Below are 20,822 nucleotides of genomic sequence, written 5' to 3'. Positions count from 1 at the left end.
ATGAAGAACGCTTCTAGCAAAAGACATTGCCAAGATGATCATGGTATGGATTACACTGAGTTTTCTTCATCGAGGGTGTAAGTGGTTTTTCATTATTCTCTATAATAATTTTCTTAACTTTTATAGAGAATTTAAGCGCTTTTTTATTTTCACTAATAATTTTCTTTGTTGAAACTCTACATACTAAAATTACAATTAATACAATTATCATTTAAATATTTCTTTTTTTTCTTGTAACACTTTTTCTATTTGTTTTTCTTTTTCTTCAGATTCTCTGGTCCCAGTAAAAACCGTTCAGCTCGGTGAAGCAGCAACATTAACATGTGCTTTGCCCATTAAAGAATTCGGCAGTATAACAGTCCACTGGTACAAGCAGAGTGCTGGAGATGGTCTTAAATTAATTGTGACATTGTCAAAATCAGCACCACCTGAATATAGTCCTGAATTTTCTAGAAAGAGATTTAATGTGGAAAATGCTAATAATGTTTGCAACCTGACCGTTCTGAAGACAGTCCAAGAGGATGAGGGAATCTATCACTGTGGAATAGCTGAGTGGATGTATCCCATTCAGTGGAGTGAGACGTATTTGTCAGTAAAAGGTAAGACTGAGCTACTTTTACAAACTTTAAAGTTTCTACTATAAGCTTTAAAGCATCTCTGTATCTTTTGTAATACACAGGAAATACTCAGATGACATCAAACTATACTGTTGTTCAGTGGCCTCCAGTATTAGACCCACTCCATCCAGGAGAATCAGTGACTCTGCAATGTTCGATCATCTCTGTCTTTGACAAAGCAACATGTTCAGAAGATCTTAGTGTCTTTTGGTTCAGAGCCGGATCAAATAAATCTCATCCAAACATCATCTATACTCATGGAAATACACATGATGAATGTGAGAATCGATCTGAGACTCAGAAGAGATGTGTTTATCGCTTCTCTAAGAACGTCAGCTCCTCTGATGCTGGGACTTACTACTGTGCTGTGGACATATGTGGGGAGATATTATTTGGAAATGGAACTGAAGTGAATATTCAAGGTAGGTGTACCATGATCTGTTCATTTGAATATTTAAAAATGTAAGTGTATAGACCATAATTAGTATTTGGGTGTAAAATTTCACATTTATAGGAATCTAATCAGTAGGTTGACTTTTACTCATCTGTTACTGTATTTCTTCTTTTGTTATTGTTCCAGGAGACTGTACGTGGTCACAGGGTGCCAGTACAGTTATTCTTCTGCTGTGTGCTGTCTTGACTATATGTCTGATTGTTATAGCTGTCCTGATTTGCATGTCAAAGAAAAACAGCAGGGATTATTGTGAAGGTAATATAAGCTAATCATAGCTATCCCATCAAATTTAAACAAAAAGTTATAGCTGTCCTCATCAAGAAAAACATTAGTGATCATTTCTCAGGCAATTAAAGTTTACCACAGTGTTTTAGCTAAAAATAATTAAAGTACAAAGTTTTGCATTTCTATTAATATTTATCGATATATTCCATAAACAAGGTGCTGTTCCACAGAAAAGATTCAGCGCTCAGAAAAATCAACAGGTAAAGCTTGGGTTATCTCTGTAAAATAATCAAAATGTATTGGTGTTTAGCATTCAATATTGCTAATATTTTTATTTATCTTTTTCCCAGAATAAGGACACGTGGTTGTTTTCTGCTGCTGTCTTTACCATGATGAAAGCTAACAGAGGTGCATTAAAAGGTGCAAAAGCAGTGAAGATGCAGAAGATCAACATGACTTGCAAGACTTTAGGGCTGGATCACTGAATTAGCAAACCTGTTTAGCATCACTTGGTATGTGATCACCTTGTTGATGTTGGCTTATCTTTAATGCCTATAAGCTGTACTCAGTATTGTATACTGAATGAATCTCATTCTTCCATTCAGCCAGAAATTCAACATTCTTGTCTAATCTGGCCATGAGTGGTATTTGTTGTTCTCTCATCTCATGCCATCTCCTTTCAACCTGCTGTAAAGAAAAAAAATCCTCCAAATACTTCAAAAAACCAATTAAAACAATACACGTGATGAGATGCCCAGCTACGTAATATACATAGTTTCCAGTGCTCCCCTTTCCCACATTTCTTAATTTTTTTACAACAAAGTTACAAATTTTATTTGATTTAAATAAAATAAATGAATATTTCTATTCTATTTTTGTGGTCATGGTTATTATGCTGAGTAAATGCAACTTTATATCCCACCTGCAGTTTTTCTACACGTAAAGGCACTTTATCCAGAGTAACCGTATATCAGAGACGTTTACAGATTTCAACATTAAAAACGATCAGTGGTTTTAAGAACCTTACATTACAATCTGTATCAAGACAAAAAACTGCAGCAGTGAGCTTATTGTATGATTTATTGTACAAATCTGGACCAGTCTTTATCATACAGAATTTATTCATATTGTAAAAATGTCTCCACTTATGTAAATAAAAAAACATTTGCCAAACTCTTGTCCACAACAAATGTCTGTTGTTTTGCACCTTTTTAAAGTCAAAGGCAAAAGACATCCTGTAATTGAGTTGGTTGGTGTGAATGTGGACGTGTAGCGCTCTGTCGCCTCGCCTCTGTCAGTGTACCCCATGGCAGCTGTGGCTACAATGTAGCTGCCATCACCAGTGTGTGAGTGTGTGTGTGAATGGGTGAATGACTGAATGTAGTGTAAAGCGCTTTGGGGTCCTTAGGGACTGAGTAAAGCGCTATACAAATGCAGGCCATTTACCATTTACCATGACTGATTGGTGATCTGTCCAAGATGTGCTCTTCCTCTCACCTTATGACAGCTGAAATAACCTCCATCCCCCATGTGACCCTAAGCATAGGCATATATTGATATATACATGGAATTTAAGAAGACGTTCTTTCCCACTTGAGCTGATCTGAGTCTTTAGATAATAAAAAAGTATTTGCATTGGGGAATGGTCTCCAAATATTAAACTTTTGTTAGCAAAAGTTAAAAAGGTCAGAGCATCTGGCTTCTGCCCTTGGCTTATACAGAGCGTCGCTGGTGGTCTTTAACATCAGTGTACACATAGTCTTGCAGTGACTCTCTCCTCTTCTTCCCTCTTTTTACACTTGTTGCAGAGAAATGCACCGATGAATAGTTCATAGGCTGAAATGACACATATTTCAGATTTCATGGGTGGAGAATCAGGATGAATTTAAATGAGATTACTGAGATTAGAATTATTAATAAGTTACATATTTAATTTAAGACTTTGCTGTTTACCTTGTAACTTTATTCCAGTTTATTATATAATGATATTGGAACACATTTAACAAAATGGCAAAACAAGATTATAATATATAACTTATATGCTGTGAGTATGATATTATGCATGCCCTCTCCACAAGACATACTGCAGCATGTCCAAAGGTATATTTACCAAAACTGCTCGATCCACATTTGACACGTCCTGTCCAAAATGACTGGAGGCATGCATTTCCCCTATAAAGAGAAAAGGTAAAGGAGTTTTGAATTTTTGAGTTTACATATGAGGAATATGGTTACAGCTGTCATGACACTGTTTTATTAAGGGCCACTTATAAACAGACAGAATGCATCTAGTGGTTGGGACCTGGATGTCACTGTCTGCAGGGCAGACCGAGTGGAGTGAGTGAGGTGAATCCAGGAGCAGACACAGGCAAGGAGATGGAAGTGAACTTTATACAAAAGGCGAGCCATTATTATGGCTGATACAAGGTGGCGTGACAAAACAACAAGGACAGTGGCTAAACTCAACTATAAACAACAATGACTATGACTGTGACGACTGTGACAACATGGTGGTAACACAGACGATGCAACCCTGAACACAGGAAGACGGAGGACTTAAATACACACGGGGCAATCAGGTGATTAGGGTTGCACCCTGTCTCCTGTCCTGTTTGTGACATTTTACTGACAGGCTTTTAGAAGGCAATAAAGTTCTTTTGGCTTAACTGGAATGATGTATTCAGCGTGTAATGAAACACACGTGAAATGTACTGTTTCTAAGTCCTTTGTGGATTCCTTACTTAGGGTTAGGAGAAATTTGCTGACCCAAGTTGGCAAGGTAACTTGCTAAGAATCTTTTCTATAACTGTTGGGAAGGTGGAGCAGTCCATATATATATATATATATATATATATATATATATATATATATATATATATATATATATATGTATATATGGGGGTGTGTGTGTATTTTGTGTGTGTGTATGTATTAACCTACCTCTGCAGTGCTCCTTTGTTGTGCTCCTTTGTTTTATGTAGAAAAGAAGAAAGGCAATCACAGAAACACAGCAGGCCAGCAGTATTCCAAGAGCAAGGACAACAGGTTCTAATTCAGGTCCTGATTTTTATGGAAATTTATCATATTTATTTTATACAGACTATTGGGAGTTATGCTCGTGTATTCGAAATCAGCCTATAAGATATTGATACAAATATTGATTTACTGATGAAATGAGTAAAACAATTTTCAAAAAAAAAAAGCAAGCTAGTTTCTGATTTAAATACCAATGTTCACTACATACGTGTCTCTACTTGAGTTCCATTACCAAACAGGATCTTTCCACGTGTGACCACAGCACAATAGTAAGTCCCAGCATCAGAGGAGTTCTGTATCGTTTTGGACAGGCTGAAGACACAACTTCTCTTCACATCTTCAGTTCTGCTGTTCCTGTGAGTGTTAATGATGTTTAAATCAAATCCTTCTGGTCCAGCTCTCAACCAGTACACTGTGTGTTCATCTGAACACTGGACAGCAGTTTCTTTGTTCTTCGAGAGAAGCGAACAATTTAGTGTCACTGAGTGTCCCAGAAGAACCGATGCCCTCTGTGGACTTTGTTTCACGTAGACACATTTCTGGTTACTGTGATCTGTGAATCAGACAAATTCATAACATAAACTATTTTTAGTTAATTAAAAATTGAAGGTGATCAGTGAGACTGACAGATTTTACCATTCACAAACAAGAATGTTCCTCCACTGAATTTAGGAGAGTAATCTGTTCCAGTGTGACAGAAATATGTTGCTTCATCCTCTTTACTGACATTTCTGATAGTTAGAAAATACTGAGATGCCTTTTTTATAACTGTGAAACGAGAATCTTTGAATTCCTCAGAAATAGTGCTTTGGCCACGGATGACTTTGGCAACAGTTTGGACCATATATCCAAGAGGCTGTTTATGCCAGTAGAAATATTTCATTTCCACCCCAGAGACATTACACACTAAAGTAACATTGTCACCAGGTTCAACAGCAGTCAAAGAAATCGGTGGAAGAAGGTCAGCAGCCAGAATCAGGGCTGTGAAACAAAGGAAAATAAGAAAAGTTTCAACATTACAGGACAATATCAATGGAATTACCTGTAGAAACATTAGTACACAACTATGGCTAAGATATATTGGAGTTTTCAGACACCGCACATTACAAACAGAAGATTTGCATCATGTCTTTCACACTGAAAAAGAACTGCACTTACCTGGTGTAAAAAGCAGAATGAAAACAGTCAGTTGTAAGGTCATTGTACTGCAGCTTCGCGCTAATGTTCTCTCCTTGCCCAAATAGTCACACGATGAGGAGTGTTTCTAAAGCACAAACAGGTCATTGGCGGAAATGTCAGAAATTGCCTTCTGCCTATTTAGTAAAAATACACATAGGTGTGTGTTAGAAGTTATCACTTCCTTTATTCTGACCACTTAAAGAATGGCAGAGTTATTTTTTTCTCACAGTTTGCCCCACTAAGCGTTTCAACCCTCCTCGTCATTTAGAAGAATGCAGATTTTTGGTACTTCTGCATTTACTTTTCACACACAGACATTATACAGTCCATGTGCCAAAATCTAATACATTACTTTAGAAAGAATTACCGTGTGAGAAATTGTTCCCTTTATTTCAAAGATTAAAAATGATTTCAAATTAGATATCTCATTTACAGTTTTTGCCCGTTGCTTGAACACTATAAACCCATGCTCAGACTAAAGTAACACAACGTGAAGCTTTTGTTACCATACCTCAAACACATGTACCCATACCTTAAACAAAAGCGCTGCTTTGCACCCCAGTACCAATTATGCAACACTCCTACTCCTTTATGCAACACACCTACCCCTTTATGCAACACACATGGTCCTGCATGCTACACTCTATTTCATACATAAGACACTTCGCTCACAAAATGAAATTTCAGGGTGCCATTCGGAAAACACATGTATCCAAAATACAAAACACATCGGATAATTGCAACCACTCAAATATACACCTGAAGGCACGTACTTGCAAAACCGAACACCAATTAGCCAACTACAAAAAGCCCTCAGCGTAGCCATTTCAAGAACTTTGCAAGCATGGATGGAGGGAGAGCAAGAGGAAGAGGAAGAGGTAGAGGAAGAGGTAGAGGAGGAGGAGGCCGAAGAGGCCATGCACGGACCCATATTTCTGATGAAATAAGAGCAACTTTGGTGGACCATGTCATCAACCATGGCCTGACTATGAGGGAAGCTGGGCAGAGAGTCCACCCACATCTAAGCCGCTTCACAGTGGCATCTGTAATACGAACATTCCGACTAGAAAACAGGTATGTCTTCACCTCCATACCTTCTGCTCTACTCAGATGGTTCCATAGCACTGTTCTACAGTATATCACATTACCATATCAAGTGTACGGGGTGCTAATGCTCCTTTTGCAGCCAAAGTGGCTGATTCCTCATATTGAAGTACAGTGTTGTACAGTGGATGACACAGTACATACAGTAAAGTACTGTATGAAAAATAAGCAAACTGATGACAATATGTGGTTGTATTCCTCCAGAATGACCCGAAGACCTTCTGGGGGTGGACGGCAACGCCTGTTCACACAACAGCAGGAACTTGCCGTTGTGGACCTAGTGAGGGCAGACAATGCCATCCGTCTCCACCAGCTACGACGGACAATACTTGCAGACAGGCGAGTGTTCAGCAACATAGACCATGTGAGCATCACCACCATCAGACGCATCTTGGGTAAACACAGCATCACCATGAAGCAGCTCTACAGAGTCCCATTCGAGAGGAACAGTGACACGGTCAAAGGACTTCGAGCTGAATATGTACGGGTACGTGTAACTGTCCCTTACATTTACAATAGAGTATTGGTGAAGTCCAGTAGCAGCTGAATATGTACCATATCAGTACCACATGGATCTATTCTGAGAGCTACACAGGTACCTGTGTGATGGGGTGAGGGTGCTGTATGTGTAGCACTGTAGTACAGTGACATGTTCCCCTTTTTTTCAGAGGATCATGGCCATGGATGGAGCTGCACAGCCTCATGAATACATTTTCATTGATGAAGCTGGATTCGACCTGAGCAAAACAAGACGACGGGGTCGTAATGTGATTGGCCACAGGGCAATTGTGCACGTCCCAGGGCAGCGCGGGGGAAACATCACATTATGTGCCGCCATATGCCTTCGAGGACTTCTGCACCATCATGCAATGCTAGGTCCATACAATAGCCAACACATACTCACATTTCTAGATGCTCTCCATAACATAGTTGTACAGAACGGACCAGATCAGCCCAGGTTTGTGGTGATATGGGATAATGTCAGTTTCCATCGGGCTGCTCTGGTCCAGGCCTGGTTCACCGACCACAATCAATTTGAGGTGGTATACTTGGAACAGGCCTGCGGCGACATTGAGGTGACAGCGATCCATGGATGGTTTCGGCATGCAAGAGGGTATTTTCCCCGGTGCCTAGCGGGAGAGGACATAGCTTGCGATGTTGATGAGGTCCTGTGGCCAGACCCCAACAGACGGCGGGATCCATGAGCCCACTTATGCACACTTGTCATGGTTTTTTGTGTTTACAGTATAGTGTTTTTTCTATTGCAGTATTATTGTGTTGTGGTTTTTTTTTTTTTTGCTTCATCTGAATTCATGGTACTGCGATGTACACTATTGAGTAGGTCTATTTGCGTTTTTGGTTGTTTGGAAATGTGTCTCCTGTAAATGTGCCTTCTGAATACACAATGGAAATCAAGGACTGCAGTGTTTTATGTAAAGAAGACTAGTGTGTTCCCCCTGATCTGTAAGTGTTTGCATATGATGCAAGTATGTGTCATTTTGTCAACAGAGTTACATTTTGACAGAGGAATGTTAGGTTTTGACAGCAGAGTTTAGGTTTTGGGAGTGGAGTTTCATTTTGGCACAGATGTGTATGGTATATTTCCCAGTGTTGTGTCGTGTTTACTTGTGTTTAGAGTTTTGGCACAATGAGCGACGTTTTGCCAAATGTGTTCAAGCAACGGGCAAAAACTGTAATACTTACAGAAAAAAAAGAGGATTTCTCGAGCACTGTGAGCTACTTTGCATTTGTTCACTTGTGAGGTTGAAGAAAAGTGTCGAAGCTTCAGGGGACAATAAGAGGAAATGTATCCAAAACCACACATTCTCATCTCACACTTTCAAAAGGTGTATAGGCCACATATGTAAGTTTGTAAGTCTGAGTTCAGTCCTGTCTCTGTGTCAAGTTTATATGTGGGAGTCTGTGGGCTCAAATTGTGGTCATAAATATTTTGTACTTGTAAATCATAACTAGTTGTGAGTTGAGAGTTTTGTAACCTTGCACACCAAAATATCTGAAAATCATCTGTTTGTGTATTTGTAGATGAAAAATAGTGTGTGTGTGTGTGTGTGTGTGTGTGTGTGTGTGTGTGTGTGTGTGTGTGTAAAAAATGATTTGTGTTTGTAAAACATATTTACAAATTATTTTTGTTAAGATCTGCTTACAGATACAAAGCAAAAAACTACCTATAAAACTCTGGACTCAAGTTCCCTGCTTATGGGTGAGTTTCAACTTGCAAGTATGAATTTTGACCCGGTTTTTCTTCCTTTCAGCTGATTGGTCAGTGTCATGTCAATCACAAATTTAACAACCCAATCAGACAACAGGTGGGTTTGGCTGTCGGTGGGGTTCTTTACTGAGCTTCAGGTCCTGGTAGGGTAACACAGTTTGAAGTTGGAGGATCTCTACATGAGATATGACATGAGTAAGGTTTGAAAGGATAAAGTTGTCCTATACAAATGGTCAGAAATACCATTATTAATTTAGTATTACTTTAACACAAAGTCAGGGCAGACCTAGGACCATTGCTGTGAGTCACACTGCGCAGCATAAAGGCCCTTTCACATCAGACGTGGCATGTGCTGTGCTCACCGCTAACTAAGAGTGAAGGATCCAAAATTTGTTGTGCTGCCTGCTGAGCTCTGCTTGTATGTTGTTGTTTTGCAGCCGCTCTACGTGAACTAGATGCGCCTGCTCCTTGTCGTTTTAAAAACATGTATCTCTCTGACTTTATATCCTCTACAAGTGTTTGTGTGGTATTATGTTCAAATGTTTAATAAAAACATGTATCGCACAGAATGTTTTCCTTTGTGGATCAGACTTAGCTTGCTTGCTTATGTAATATTGTAGTCAAATGGTGTCTTGGTTTTTTTTTCTGAAAACAAGGCTAACACCATCATAAATACTGAACTGAAAACAAAACTGAATGGAAAAAATGCTAAAGTTGTATACAGACAGTGTTTAACTTTTGAAGAACCAATGAGTACATGTTTTTAAAAGAAGCAAACCGTCAGTTAGTTAAAATCCTGAATACTCTAATACAGCGGTCCCCAACCCCCGGGCCTCGGACCGGTACCGGTCCGTGAGTCGTTTGGTACCGGGCCGCGAGAGTTGAGGCTCAGGTGTGAAATGTATGGTTTTCAGGGTTTTTATCGGTTTTCAGCGTTATTTTGTTATCGTTTTTATCATTTACTCAGTTTTCCTGGGTCTTTTCACGCGTGTTATGAATAAATTTTCTTTTTTTCGGTACCGGTACTAGTTTTATTTTGTTGTATTTATCCGCGACACCTTAAAGGCCGGTCCGTGAAAATATTGTCGGGCATAAACCGGTGCGTGGCGCAAAAAAGGTTGGGGACCGCTGCTCTAATACGTACATAAATCCCGGGACAAGGCATGAAACACTGTGACATTATTTATTTAACAGAGGCATACCCCTACTGCTTCCACAGGGATTAAAGAGCAAGTAGCAGCCGGGTAATGCTAATCAAATACACTTAGTTGATCATAAGCCACCTCTGTAAAAACAAAAGTTTGGAAAGTTTGGAGGTATTTTTTAGTGTGTGAACACAATGCCAAGGAAGACAGACAATCCCATCATTCTATAATGAAAAAGATTATTCACAATGTCCTGTGGATAGATGAAACCAAAGTCCAGATGTATCGTCATAATGCACAGTGTCACATTTGATGCATAACAAACACAATATATTAGAATGAGGTGAGGTTAACCTGAGCATTTTCGTTCAATTTTTGCTACATAAATCATGAAATTGTGTAATATACCATGAGTTGTTGTTCATCTGAGACTGTATTTAATACATTTTAGAAAATGGTAAGAAGAGAGTATTTATTATCTCATGATATACAAAAAGCTTGAAACTGAAAGACATTGAACTGATTCACATTACTGCAAGTTTGTCTTTGCTTTGTCAGACAAACATCTTTTATTTAGCTGAAAACTGTCTTATCTTATCTTTCTATAGACCTATTTTAGTTCATTTATTTAGTTTCAGCTGAAAACTTTCTAAATGTATATAATGAAAAGAGCTTTTCATGTTTAATGTGTTTGAATTAAACAACACTAAAGAAATACTAGCACCAATGACTAGCGGTGCTACTCATTGGTGTTGTTTCATGTGTTTATGTAGGAAATATAGTTGATATTTCCACTGTGGTAATATAGTGAATGAGAAAGCAAAGCAAGGCCAATCAGACTGATCTAAAATTGTTCCCTCCCACATTGCACGTCTATTTTAAAGCTGGTCATATCATCATATGCTCCAATGTAAATGTGTTTTAATAAGAAAATGATGGTCCTATTTTATTTCCTGCTGACAGCCAGAATGGGGGGTAAGTATGTATCAAAGACGTGTTGCAGTTATAATTAAAGTACCATGCATATGTTCTCACAGTAATTTAGCACGTGGCAGACAACAGTTTATCTTTCTTGTTTGTAATACTATTTGTTTACAAGTATCATAACTTTTTTTGTTTGTTTGTTTTTCCAGGTTGCTCAAATGATCACAATTTTGTGACAAAGACTGTTGATGTTGGACAAAATGTGACACTTTCGTGTATTCGCCAGTCAACACTTTTGCACCAGGAAACATTATTTTGGATCAGACTTGTTTCTGGAAACCAGTTTGAATTCTTGGGAGGAACATTCACCTTTGATTATGACGATGTTAACAATACGTCTCATATTACAGTAAAACAAGAACCTGGAACCTTTATTATGCAAATCAGTAAAACTAAACTAAGTGATACTGGTTTTTACTACTGCATAAAAGTCAGACAGCTTGCTATGACCTTTTTGGAGGGAACATTTCTGACAATCAAAGGTAAAAAAAAAAGTCTATGTGCTTATGAGTCTAATTTTAAAATGTTCAGTTCAATGGCATCTCAATAAAGTTCATTTATTTATTTATGTTAATCTTTTTCAAAAGGACCAGAACCTGATGTCATACAAATACGATCTTCTGATCGTATTCATTCAGGAGCCCAAGAGACTCTGCGGTGTTCAGTCCTCTCTAAGTATGAGAAGAAAACGTGTCCAGAAAATCCCAGTGTGTACTGGTTCAGAGCTGGATCAGAGAAATCCCATTCCATTTATGTTCATGGAAACAGTGGTGATGAATGTGGGAGTCCTGAAGCTCCCTCACAACGTAAATGTGTCTACAGCTTCTCAAGGAACGTCAGCTCCTCTGATCCTGGGCCTTACTACTGTGCTGTGGCCATATGTGGACAGATCATTTTTGGAAATGAATCAAAACTGGACATTAAAGGTAAATTTTACACTTCTGCACAACATACCCATGTGATCAATAAAATATATTTGTTTTAATTGATAATGTTGCCAAAATAATGGTTGTTTTAATTTTACAGCACCCAACATGTGGGATTTGCAGACAGCCAACACAACTCTCTTTCTGTTATGTGCTGCTTTGGTTACAAGTCTGATAGTTATAGGTTTCCTCATTTATACTCTCAAGGAGAAAGCTTGTGATTGTTGGAATGGTAACAGATGTTTTTCCTTACATCACTCGATCATTATTGTTTTAATTTTACAGGTTTACGTTATAATCTAAATTAGCCTATCATATCATTATCTCTCTTTGTTCGACTAATAGAAGGTGGAAGATCCAGTAGTGGTCAACAGAGAAGTTGGCAGGTAAAGTGTATATCTAAGACTTGAAAAGGTTTCATACTTTTCTCGTGGCATTTGTAATTACCATCTAAAGTCTAAGATTTTCTCTCTCTCTCTCTCCCTATATATATATATATATATATGTCTCATATTTTCCTCAGAGAGCTAAGGATTTGGTGACCTATTCTGTGGCAGTCTTCACCATGTGGAAAGCTGAGCAAAGGCATGACAGAAAAGCAGCAGACTGACTCATATCAGTGCTTGACCAGATATTTTACACATTGTACATTTACCAACTAGAACTTTAATTTTCTCATAAATTGTGGGAAAGCTAGCATTTAGCTATCACCTCTGCTTCTATTTTACTAGTGTAATATTGTATATTTACGGAGCCCCGCAGGGGACATGGGAGAAAAAAAAATTAAGACGGACTTTTGCGAGATCTCGCAAAACAAACTCGGGATCTCGCAAAAGTTTTGCCCGCATTCTTCGGAGGCCGCCAGCTCGAAGCCGACTGGGAGGTCGAGGCACGATGTGCCGGGAAAGCGGTGTTCCTCCCGGTTGTAGTAGGTCTCGACCTCCCGTTAGCTTCGAGATGGTGGGTGTCGGATCTCCGAAAACGTCAGAGCACTTTTGCAAATACGTGATGTCTTGTAAACCGAGCAGATATCTGACGTTTACACAACTACATTCACGCCTCAAAATATCTTAAAAGTTTATTTTGTGACCCAGAAAGAGTAATATTACAACTAAGTAGCTGCCGCCATTGTTGGAATTCAGAGTTTGTTTTGCGAGATCTCGCAAAAGTCCGTCTTAAGTTTTTTTTCTCCCATGTCCCCTGCAGGGCTCCATATATATTAGACACTATGTAATATTTTAAAATCATGCCATACTCTGCGTGTTATTATAATTTTAAGGGGTAATTCATTCTTGCATTGGTTTTGAAGTTCATTCTTTCTGTTTTGAGGAGCTTTTGAAAGAGTATGTATGTTTAAGCTTTATTTGCCTTTGTCTGATATGTATGTTTAACAGTATTGATCTTCAGTGTAAAACATTTTCACTAAATGATAACAATCCCCATTGGTGTCTTTTTTCCTTAAAATTAGAATACATCACAAAAACAATGATCTAATAAAGTTGACTATATTACAGATTTGCTTTCAGATAAAAAAACAAGGCCTTCTTCTTTCATTTTTACATGCAACATTCTTTAAGCACTCTGAGTGCTCAGGTAGAGTAGAAAAGCGCAGTAGAAGAAGCAGTCCATTTAAGAACCAGTCCATATTTCTCTGATTGTATTTTTTTCATTTGTTTCTATCATGTTTAAGCTAACTGCAGATTTTTAATGTTTGCTTACAGCAAAAAACAATACATTACTTTGAGATGCTTAAATAGAAATACTAGGTTATGACTTACTTGAACCCTACAAAGATAAATAGTCTGTTACAAAAACAGTTGAATTATGACCAAAATTAACTTTCAAATAATTAAATGTATCCTAACCATCAAGGTTTGTTGGGAAAATGAGACACTTGGGTGAATAACAAATATGCTATATAGAAGTGGGTTATAAGTGAAATGAAAGGGATTTTGCCACACTATTTGAGAGACCAGTATTTTTGAATATTGCTCTGTCTATCACTTTAATCCACTTTGTAATATATCATCCAGTGTTGGAGTAGGCAGGGCTAATAGTAGCCACTGCGCAAAAAGATTCCTGTTGCAGACATGAGAACTTTGCCTTCGAATTTGCGGCTAATTTATACAAGGGTTTATTTACATAAAATTAAACTAACAACTTTTCCAAAGGTTAAACAGTGACAGAGTCAGAAAGAAAAGTCAGAAAATATCTGTCTCTCAGGTGAAAACCGTGAGATCACTTACCTTTTTAGGCAGACTTTTCTTAGTTCTTACACTTCATTATCTTTGAAAATAGCATTTGGGAACTGTACACATGGCAGCAGAAAATTGCACAAAGGGGATAGATGGTGATTTCAAACAGTGTGACAAGGACAAAGCATCAGTATGTGTGACACTGTGCAGCATGAGTCTTTATGTGTGATGGAAAAATGCACTCCTGGACACACCTATTGTGGCATGACCAACCACAGAGGTGGTTTGAGACATTGGTAGGTGTTGATATGAGGCCGAAAGTCACAGTTCTGAAACTGTAAAGGGGTGAGTTTAAACATAGTCTTTTATTCAGTGTAATTCAAGGTGCTTTACATTGTAAGTTAAAGGCTCCACTACATTAAAAGAAAACATTCAATGCCCTAGGAGCAACCGGCTGGCGACAGTGGGAATGACAAATTCTCTTTTAACAGGAAGAGACCTCTGTCAGAACCAATCTCAGGTCGAAGCCATTATCCAGTCTGACTTGTATAAACTTTTGAGTAAAATTTTAAGCCTAATCTTAGAATTATAGAGAATGTCTGTGTCCTGAATCCAAAATGGTCGTAATGGAGTGTGTATAGGTGAGACAAACCAAATCCTAAGGATGCAGAAACGTAGGCTCAAATAATAAAAAGCCTGTCAGTTGTTTTCTGCCTGATGAAAAGTCCCTGAATAAGAAAGCAATTTATATGAAATCTAAATAAGGCATGGGGTCAAATCCTTTTATAGCATTTAACTGCTCAGACAATCATAAAAATAATGCTAATGCTAATGCTAATTGCGAGTTGCTTTTTTAAAATAGATAAAACAGTGATAACAGCTATCTGATGTTAAAGAGAGAAAAGATAATCCCCTTTGTATTTACACCCTTGTTTGAAAGCCCAACCAGTCCTTTTGTTTCCGTGAGTAAAAACCAAGCAAACAAAAAGCAATAAAACCTGTACAGCTGCTACCTATTTCCACATCACAACATTATGATACCTTTTAATTCTGAGCAAGCATAATGTGGTTTAGAGGTTACTCAGGGGATGATGACAACTATGGGGCGCCGTTTGTAAACTGAAACATGCCGAAATTAACAGCAACATTTTTCCACATTTAGCTCTAAATCTTACAAAAACATGTTTTTTCGAGTCATTTTTTACAACATTTAGGAAAATATTTGTAACTTTTCATATTTAAAACAGGATTTTAAATGTTAAATCTAAATGCTAAATGTTAAATCTAAATGTTAAATGTTAAATCTAAATGCTAAATGTTAAATGTAAATATTATATTTAAATGTAAATGTTAAATGTTAAATGTAAATATTATATTTAAATGTAAATGTTAAATGTTAAATGTAAATATTATATATAAATGTAAATGTTAAATGTTGAATCTAAATGTTATATATAAATCTAAATGTTAAATGTTAAATCTAAATATTATATATAAATCCAAATGTTAAATGTTAAATCTAAATGTTATATATAAATCTAAATGTTAAATGTTAAATCTAAATGTTATATATAAATCTAAATGTTAAATGTTAAATCTAAATGTTATATATAAATCTAAATGTTAAATGTTAAATCTAAATGTTACGGGAAACTAAATATTTAGCTAATATGCAAATTTATTGTACGGGTCAACGGAAATACCAAAATAAAAGCTTCAAGAAAACCTCCCGCGCTAAAGTGTGCCGGTCGTGGTCAGGTTCTGTGTTTGCGCTCCTCTTACGGTCACTTTTGACTGCCATGAGCTGCTTCGACTATTCCCTACCAGCATGTCCAGCGATTTAGCTGAAAACATTGGAAGAGCCGTTTTGTCGGCCATCCAACGATTCAGCGGTAGTGCACCCGTGACCTCACAAACGCCGCAGCACTTGGTAAGTTTATTGTATAGCATTTTGGACGGGTTGATAGCAGTGTTAGCAAAACTAGCAAAGCTAAATTACTTAGCTAGTCCTCAATTATTTCATTTGGTAGACAGCAGACAGAGATCGAGCATCATACAACTCTATTTATTTATTTGGTAGGTAGGTAACAGTCGTTCTTGATGTAAATGTTTCCTTAGGAATCCAGCAATGCACCTGGACCAAGTAGACCTGCCGTCTCCACTGGGATACCATACTGCTCGGTAGGCCTTCTTACACATATCATTTAATTTATTTATCATGAAATTTCCCCTTGTGGGACTAATAAAGGTATGTTATCTTATCTTAGCTGACTGGTTTTGATATACAGTCAGGTTCATAAGTAGTTGGATACAGACACATTGATAATGATAACAAACTAAAAGCGCTGGGTCACCGACCCAGGACCATGACAGTTCTGTGGTGTCGCAAAATAAATTTTACGTCAATATTTTTCATCGTTTTGATGGTCACTGTAGTGGCTGTATTAATTTCTTAATTTTCTTTTTTCTGTTATGTTTTCTTTGACCGCATGTTGTCTGTTCACAGTAAAATTTTCAAAATGCGAACACTACGTCTCAAATCAATTCCAGGCCTTTTATCTGCTTAATTGATAATGACATCATCATTTTAATATGGATACCCTAAATTAAAGCTGAGTCTGCACATCATGTCCATGCTATAATTTTGATTGGAAAATATTTCAGTAAACGGGCAACAAAATACAACTTGTTAGGGTCCAAATACACACTGACCTAATTGCAGGCCTTTGCTACTCTAATTGAGTGCTCAAAGCACTTTATACAACAGATCTCATTTACCCATTCACATGCACAGATTAATACAAGCACTTTTTCTGTCCAACATTCTCACACAGTCATACTCGGATAAACTCATTGGGAGCTCTAGATTAGAGCACCTGGGAACTGAATCACCAACTTGACCAACAATCACCAAATGCTAATCTACAAGATACAAAAGGTTCAGTTTTCTGTGTAATGGGTAGACAATAGTAAGATGGTCTGAGTTTACAGTTTGTTTGTTTGTTTTTAATGAACAGATAACAGAAACCTTACGGATGTATTGTAATGCATAGGTGTCTATCTGTATCTGTGTTTGAATTCATTTCAGGTTCCTCTTCCATCAGTTCCTCAAGCTCATGCTACGCGCTCACATTTTGTGAGAAAAAACAAGACCTGCAAACACTATACAAAAGATGTTGTGTGCTTGCCCTTGTCTTCAGCATCAACGTTTCTCATACCGAGAGGAGATTCACGAGCAAAACTAGCACAAGATGGCCTTATTGGGAAGATCTCCTTTACACCTGACTGGTCTGAAGCACAACTTAGAGAAGAAATAGCAGCAATCTTCAGAAGAACATTTGCACTGTCAACTGGCCAGACATTCCCTTTTGAGTATTTGAGTACAATTAGAGGATGTAAACGACTAATGAAACCAAATGTTTCTAGCAGTTTTCTTTGGGGTGGCCAAGAAGTTGGCTCGATTTGTTCCACCACCTGCCTCTATATAATGGCAGGGATACAAAAACCTGCACAGGTAAACATTTTATATTGCAGTGCAGAAATATTTATTGTCTAAAAAGTGAGTCTGTTCCCTTAACATAATTTTATTAATTGTATTAATTAATATTGCAGTTTCAGCAGGTGTAAACAGTTTTTAGTGCAGCCATGTGCCTCTGTGTTACCAGTGATTTGGTGCAACTGTATTTGATTTTATGTAGAACATGCTTTCTTTTCCCTCAGGAGGAACCAGAAGAGCTGTCTGACAGTGACTTTGAAAGTCCAGTCTGCCGGAGAAGACGAGGTATGTGACGTGAATGAAAACCTAGTGAGGTTCTAAGCTCGATGACCAGTTAGATTTTGTTACTGCAGTGCGTAATAATTCCTGGGGGGTTTGTTTGATGAGAGCATCGTTAATTTGTCCGATTGGGGCGATCGTGGCTCAAGAGTTGGGAGTTTGCCTTGTAATCAGAAGGTTGCCGGTTCGAGCCCCGGCTCGGACAGTCTCGGTCGTTGTGTCCTTGGGCAAGACACTTCACCTACCGCCTACTGGTGTTGGCCAGAAGGGCCAATGGCGCGATATGGCAGCCTCGCCTCTGTCAGTCTGCCCCAGGGCAGCTGTGGCTACAACTGTAGCTTGCCTTCACCAGTGTGTGAATGGGTGGATGACTGGGTGTGTAAAGCGCTTTGGGGTCCTTAGGGGGGACTAGTAAAAGCCCTATACAAATACAGGCCATTTACCATTTTAATGTTTACGAATTATCACAGGTGATTACAGCCAAGGAGGAATATGTGCCCAACTTTCACTTAAACTAATATGAGGATATATAAAGGCTGTTAACATTATGAAGCAAGTCATGCTGACTTTCTTTCCTTTGTTCAGTGCATCATGCGTTGTCTACAACACCAGGTGAAAGTGAGGCCAAGCATCAGGAAACAGAGAGCTGCATTCAAGAGAGTGAAAATGAGGGACAGCAGATGTTTCCATATAATGTGGCAGAATTTGTGTAAGCTGTTGTCTAGGGGTTAAAGAAATCCTTCATTTTAGATGTTGTTTAGGATATTGTTTTGATGCAAGTTTCCAATTTGCATGTTTGGGTTTTTTTTGCTGAATGACTGCAACTTTAGGATTTACATTTAATATATATATATTTTTTAATGATGTAGTGTGAGAAATTCTTCAAGGCTGACATGTTTTATGATTTCTAATATCTCTTATCTATTTAGCCCTATTTTTCTGGAGGAAGATGAAGCTCTTGAAGAGGCAATTCAGCGTAGCCTCCTAGAAGAGTCTGATAGACAGAGTGAAGTTCATATTTCAAGGTAAGATTTGAAAGTAACCTTTGATAATTGAATATCTTATTTGCATCTTTACTTGCATCATTTTTTTGCAGTTACACAATTACAAAGGTAATTGCTCATTTCTGACTAATTTAATATGGACTATCACAACATAATTATATGTTGTAACTCTGTGCACTTGAGTCAAATGTACAGCAAATTTCCATTTTTCCCCAAGATCTGTTTGTCATTGTCCCTTTTTTATATAGGTCTTTTAAGAAGCTCAGCAAAGAAGAAATTGAAGGTCTTCTTAGAGCTCATAGTGAGAAAGTCATTACACCAGGAACAAGACAACTCCATATCAGTTGAGCCAATGTGTGGTCGACTGCTTTGCGTCAGTTCAAGAGACCCAAGTTTGCAGAAAGCTGTGAGATGCTTTATGTCACATTTGCAAGCGATGAACATGAAACAGAGGAAGATGCTGCTGACCTTGGGGGGCCAAGGCGGGAGTTTTTCCGTTTACTGGTGAAGGCCATCTTTCAGGACAGTGGTGCTTTTGAAGGTAATAGGATTTCACAGTCAAACTAACTAACTTACTTACTCAAGGCCTAAAGGCTTGTTGACGACACTCGTTTTTATAATGTTACAAACGCAACAACCACCTGATCTGAACATTGTTTGACAGAACATTAACAAGTTAATAAATGACTACAGATAATAAATCTGTTATGTTCTGCGTGTCTGAAACAGTAAAAAAAAAAAAAAGTAATACATTTTTGTCTGTCAATCTCAAGATATCAGTTTGGGGTCTGTACAGAATATACTTTTTTGTGTGTTATTTTTCAGCTACACCAAATGGATGCACACTGAAATTTAACATCCTACACTTGCAAAATGGAGTATATCGAACCATTGGCAGGATGTTGTCCACGATAATAGTGCAAGGTGGAGAAGCACCTGCCTTTCTCTCTCCACATGTAGTAGACTACATTGTGTCAGGAGTAGGGATGGGTATCGTTTAGGTTTTATCCGATACCGGTGCCAAATCGGTACTTTTGAAACGGTGCCGGTGCTCAAACGGTGCTCAAACCGGTGCTTAAAGAATGGAGAACACAAAATTGGTCCAAAAACCTCTCATGTTCAGCTGTTTTTTTGTAAAAAGATAGCTGCAGAAAAGGCTAACATTGTTATGGGGCATATATGGTATCACTGTTGGCTGGAAGCAGTGCTTAAACAATGGAAAAAACACAAACTTTGTCCAAAAACCTCTCATGTTTAGCTGTTTTCCACTTTTTCTTTGGTCATTTTAGCCTTTTTGGCCAGGGTGAAGGGAGTATCTGCCATCAAACAAGAAGACAGCCGCATGTAGCTATGATGATGTTTGCTAGTTCACCTTACATGCATTAATGTAATAACGTGGTTAGCCTACTCAACGTAAATCACACAAGAACAACATTAAGCTACTCACGCAGAGAAGAACGGCTGCTGCTGCCATCAAATACGGCGCATTTCTCGGCTTTTAAAAAAACGCTATGCGTCGCCAGGTGTTTCATGAGATTCGAGGTGTTACCTCCTTTGACAGTATCACAGTATCAGCTTAAAGCACTTGTTGCTGCTGAGTTTGCATATTTTGCTGTGAAGTACAGCCAGACTTTTGACCGCTTCGCCTTGGACATTTTTAATCTGTAGCTCTGCGCTAACAGAACGTACGTACCTGGCCCGCCTACTATCCTCGGAAACGTAAAACGATTGGCTAAAAGTGTATCACAGCTCAGGAAAAAAAAAGCACCGAAATGTGCGCTGCTTTTCGGTCTGGTTACTACCGTTTATGTCAGAACCGGTGCCATGATGGCACCGGACACCGGTACCCATCCCTAGTCAGGAGACATTGCTTCAAGTACACCTAACACCGGATGATATAGGTGACCCTGAGTTAAGAGAGAATCTGAAAAAGGTGAATTGCAATATT

At 38.2% G+C, this 20,822-nt stretch overlaps 3 protein-coding genes and 1 long non-coding RNA gene across 4 annotated transcripts; all 4 read left to right on the top strand.

The window, feature by feature from the left end:
• LOC113009232 (signal-regulatory protein beta-2-like) lies at positions 1 to 3,117 on the top strand. Its single transcript, XM_080289957.1, has 6 exons — positions 1 to 43; positions 270 to 599; positions 680 to 1,039; positions 1,198 to 1,326; positions 1,513 to 1,556; positions 1,647 to 3,117. The coding sequence occupies exons 1-6, from the start codon at positions 1 to 3 to the stop codon at positions 1,779 to 1,781; spliced, it is 1,041 nt and encodes a 346-aa protein (XP_080146083.1). The 3' UTR covers positions 1,782 to 3,117.
• Positions 3,118 to 5,931: 2,814 nt separating this feature from the next.
• On the top strand, positions 5,932 to 8,031 carry LOC145430058 (uncharacterized). The gene is made up of 2 exons (XM_080304405.1): positions 5,932 to 7,102; positions 7,284 to 8,031. The coding sequence occupies exons 1-2, from the start codon at positions 6,356 to 6,358 to the stop codon at positions 7,818 to 7,820; spliced, it is 1,284 nt and encodes a 427-aa protein (XP_080160531.1). The 5' UTR covers positions 5,932 to 6,355; the 3' UTR covers positions 7,821 to 8,031.
• A 993-nt stretch (positions 8,032 to 9,024) lies between these two features.
• Positions 9,025 to 12,148, top strand: LOC113009255 (uncharacterized). Its single transcript, XM_080289953.1, has 3 exons — positions 9,025 to 9,045; positions 11,036 to 11,456; positions 11,562 to 12,148. Exons 1-3 carry the CDS (start codon positions 9,025 to 9,027, stop codon positions 11,957 to 11,959), a joined length of 840 nt encoding a protein of 279 aa, XP_080146079.1. The 3' UTR covers positions 11,960 to 12,148.
• A 3,996-nt stretch (positions 12,149 to 16,144) lies between these two features.
• Positions 16,145 to 19,871, top strand: LOC113009493 (uncharacterized). The gene is made up of 6 exons (XR_013910462.1): positions 16,145 to 16,276; positions 17,184 to 17,609; positions 17,816 to 17,876; positions 18,800 to 18,895; positions 19,123 to 19,415; positions 19,700 to 19,871. It is a non-coding gene; the product is annotated as an uncharacterized LOC113009493 (long non-coding RNA).
• Positions 19,872 to 20,822: the final 951 nt, after the last annotated feature.

This window comes from Astatotilapia calliptera, chromosome 2 (genome assembly GCF_964374335.1).
Source record: "Astatotilapia calliptera chromosome 2, fAstCal68.1, whole genome shotgun sequence".
NCBI lineage: Eukaryota > Metazoa > Chordata > Actinopteri > Cichliformes > Cichlidae > Astatotilapia > Astatotilapia calliptera.
Note: the sequence above shows the minus strand (reverse complement) of the source record. Positions and strands in the feature narration are given on the sequence as shown.

Bases quoted from the DNA above. Each gene is read 5' to 3' on its own strand.
- LOC113009232 (XM_080289957.1), top strand. From the start codon at position 1: ATGAAGAACGCTTCTAGCAAAAGACATTGCCAAGATGATCATG. The intron at 44-269 runs GTATGGATTACA...CTTTTTCTTCAG, and splicing joins ACATTGCCAAGATGATCATG to ATTCTCTGGTCCCAGTAAAA. The intron at 600-679 runs GTAAGACTGAGC...TGTAATACACAG, and splicing joins GACGTATTTGTCAGTAAAAG to GAAATACTCAGATGACATCA.
- LOC145430058 (XM_080304405.1), top strand. From the start codon at position 6,356: ATGGATGGAGGGAGAGCAAGAGGAAGAGGAAGAGGTAGAGGAAGAGGT. The intron at 7,103-7,283 runs GTACGTGTAACT...CCTTTTTTTCAG, and splicing joins TTCGAGCTGAATATGTACGG to AGGATCATGGCCATGGATGG.
- LOC113009255 (XM_080289953.1), top strand. From the start codon at position 9,025: ATGAGATATGACATGAGTAAG. The intron at 9,046-11,035 runs GTTTGAAAGGAT...ACAGTAATTTAG, and splicing joins TGAGATATGACATGAGTAAG to CACGTGGCAGACAACAGTTT. The intron at 11,457-11,561 runs GTAAAAAAAAAA...CTTTTTCAAAAG, and splicing joins AACATTTCTGACAATCAAAG to GACCAGAACCTGATGTCATA.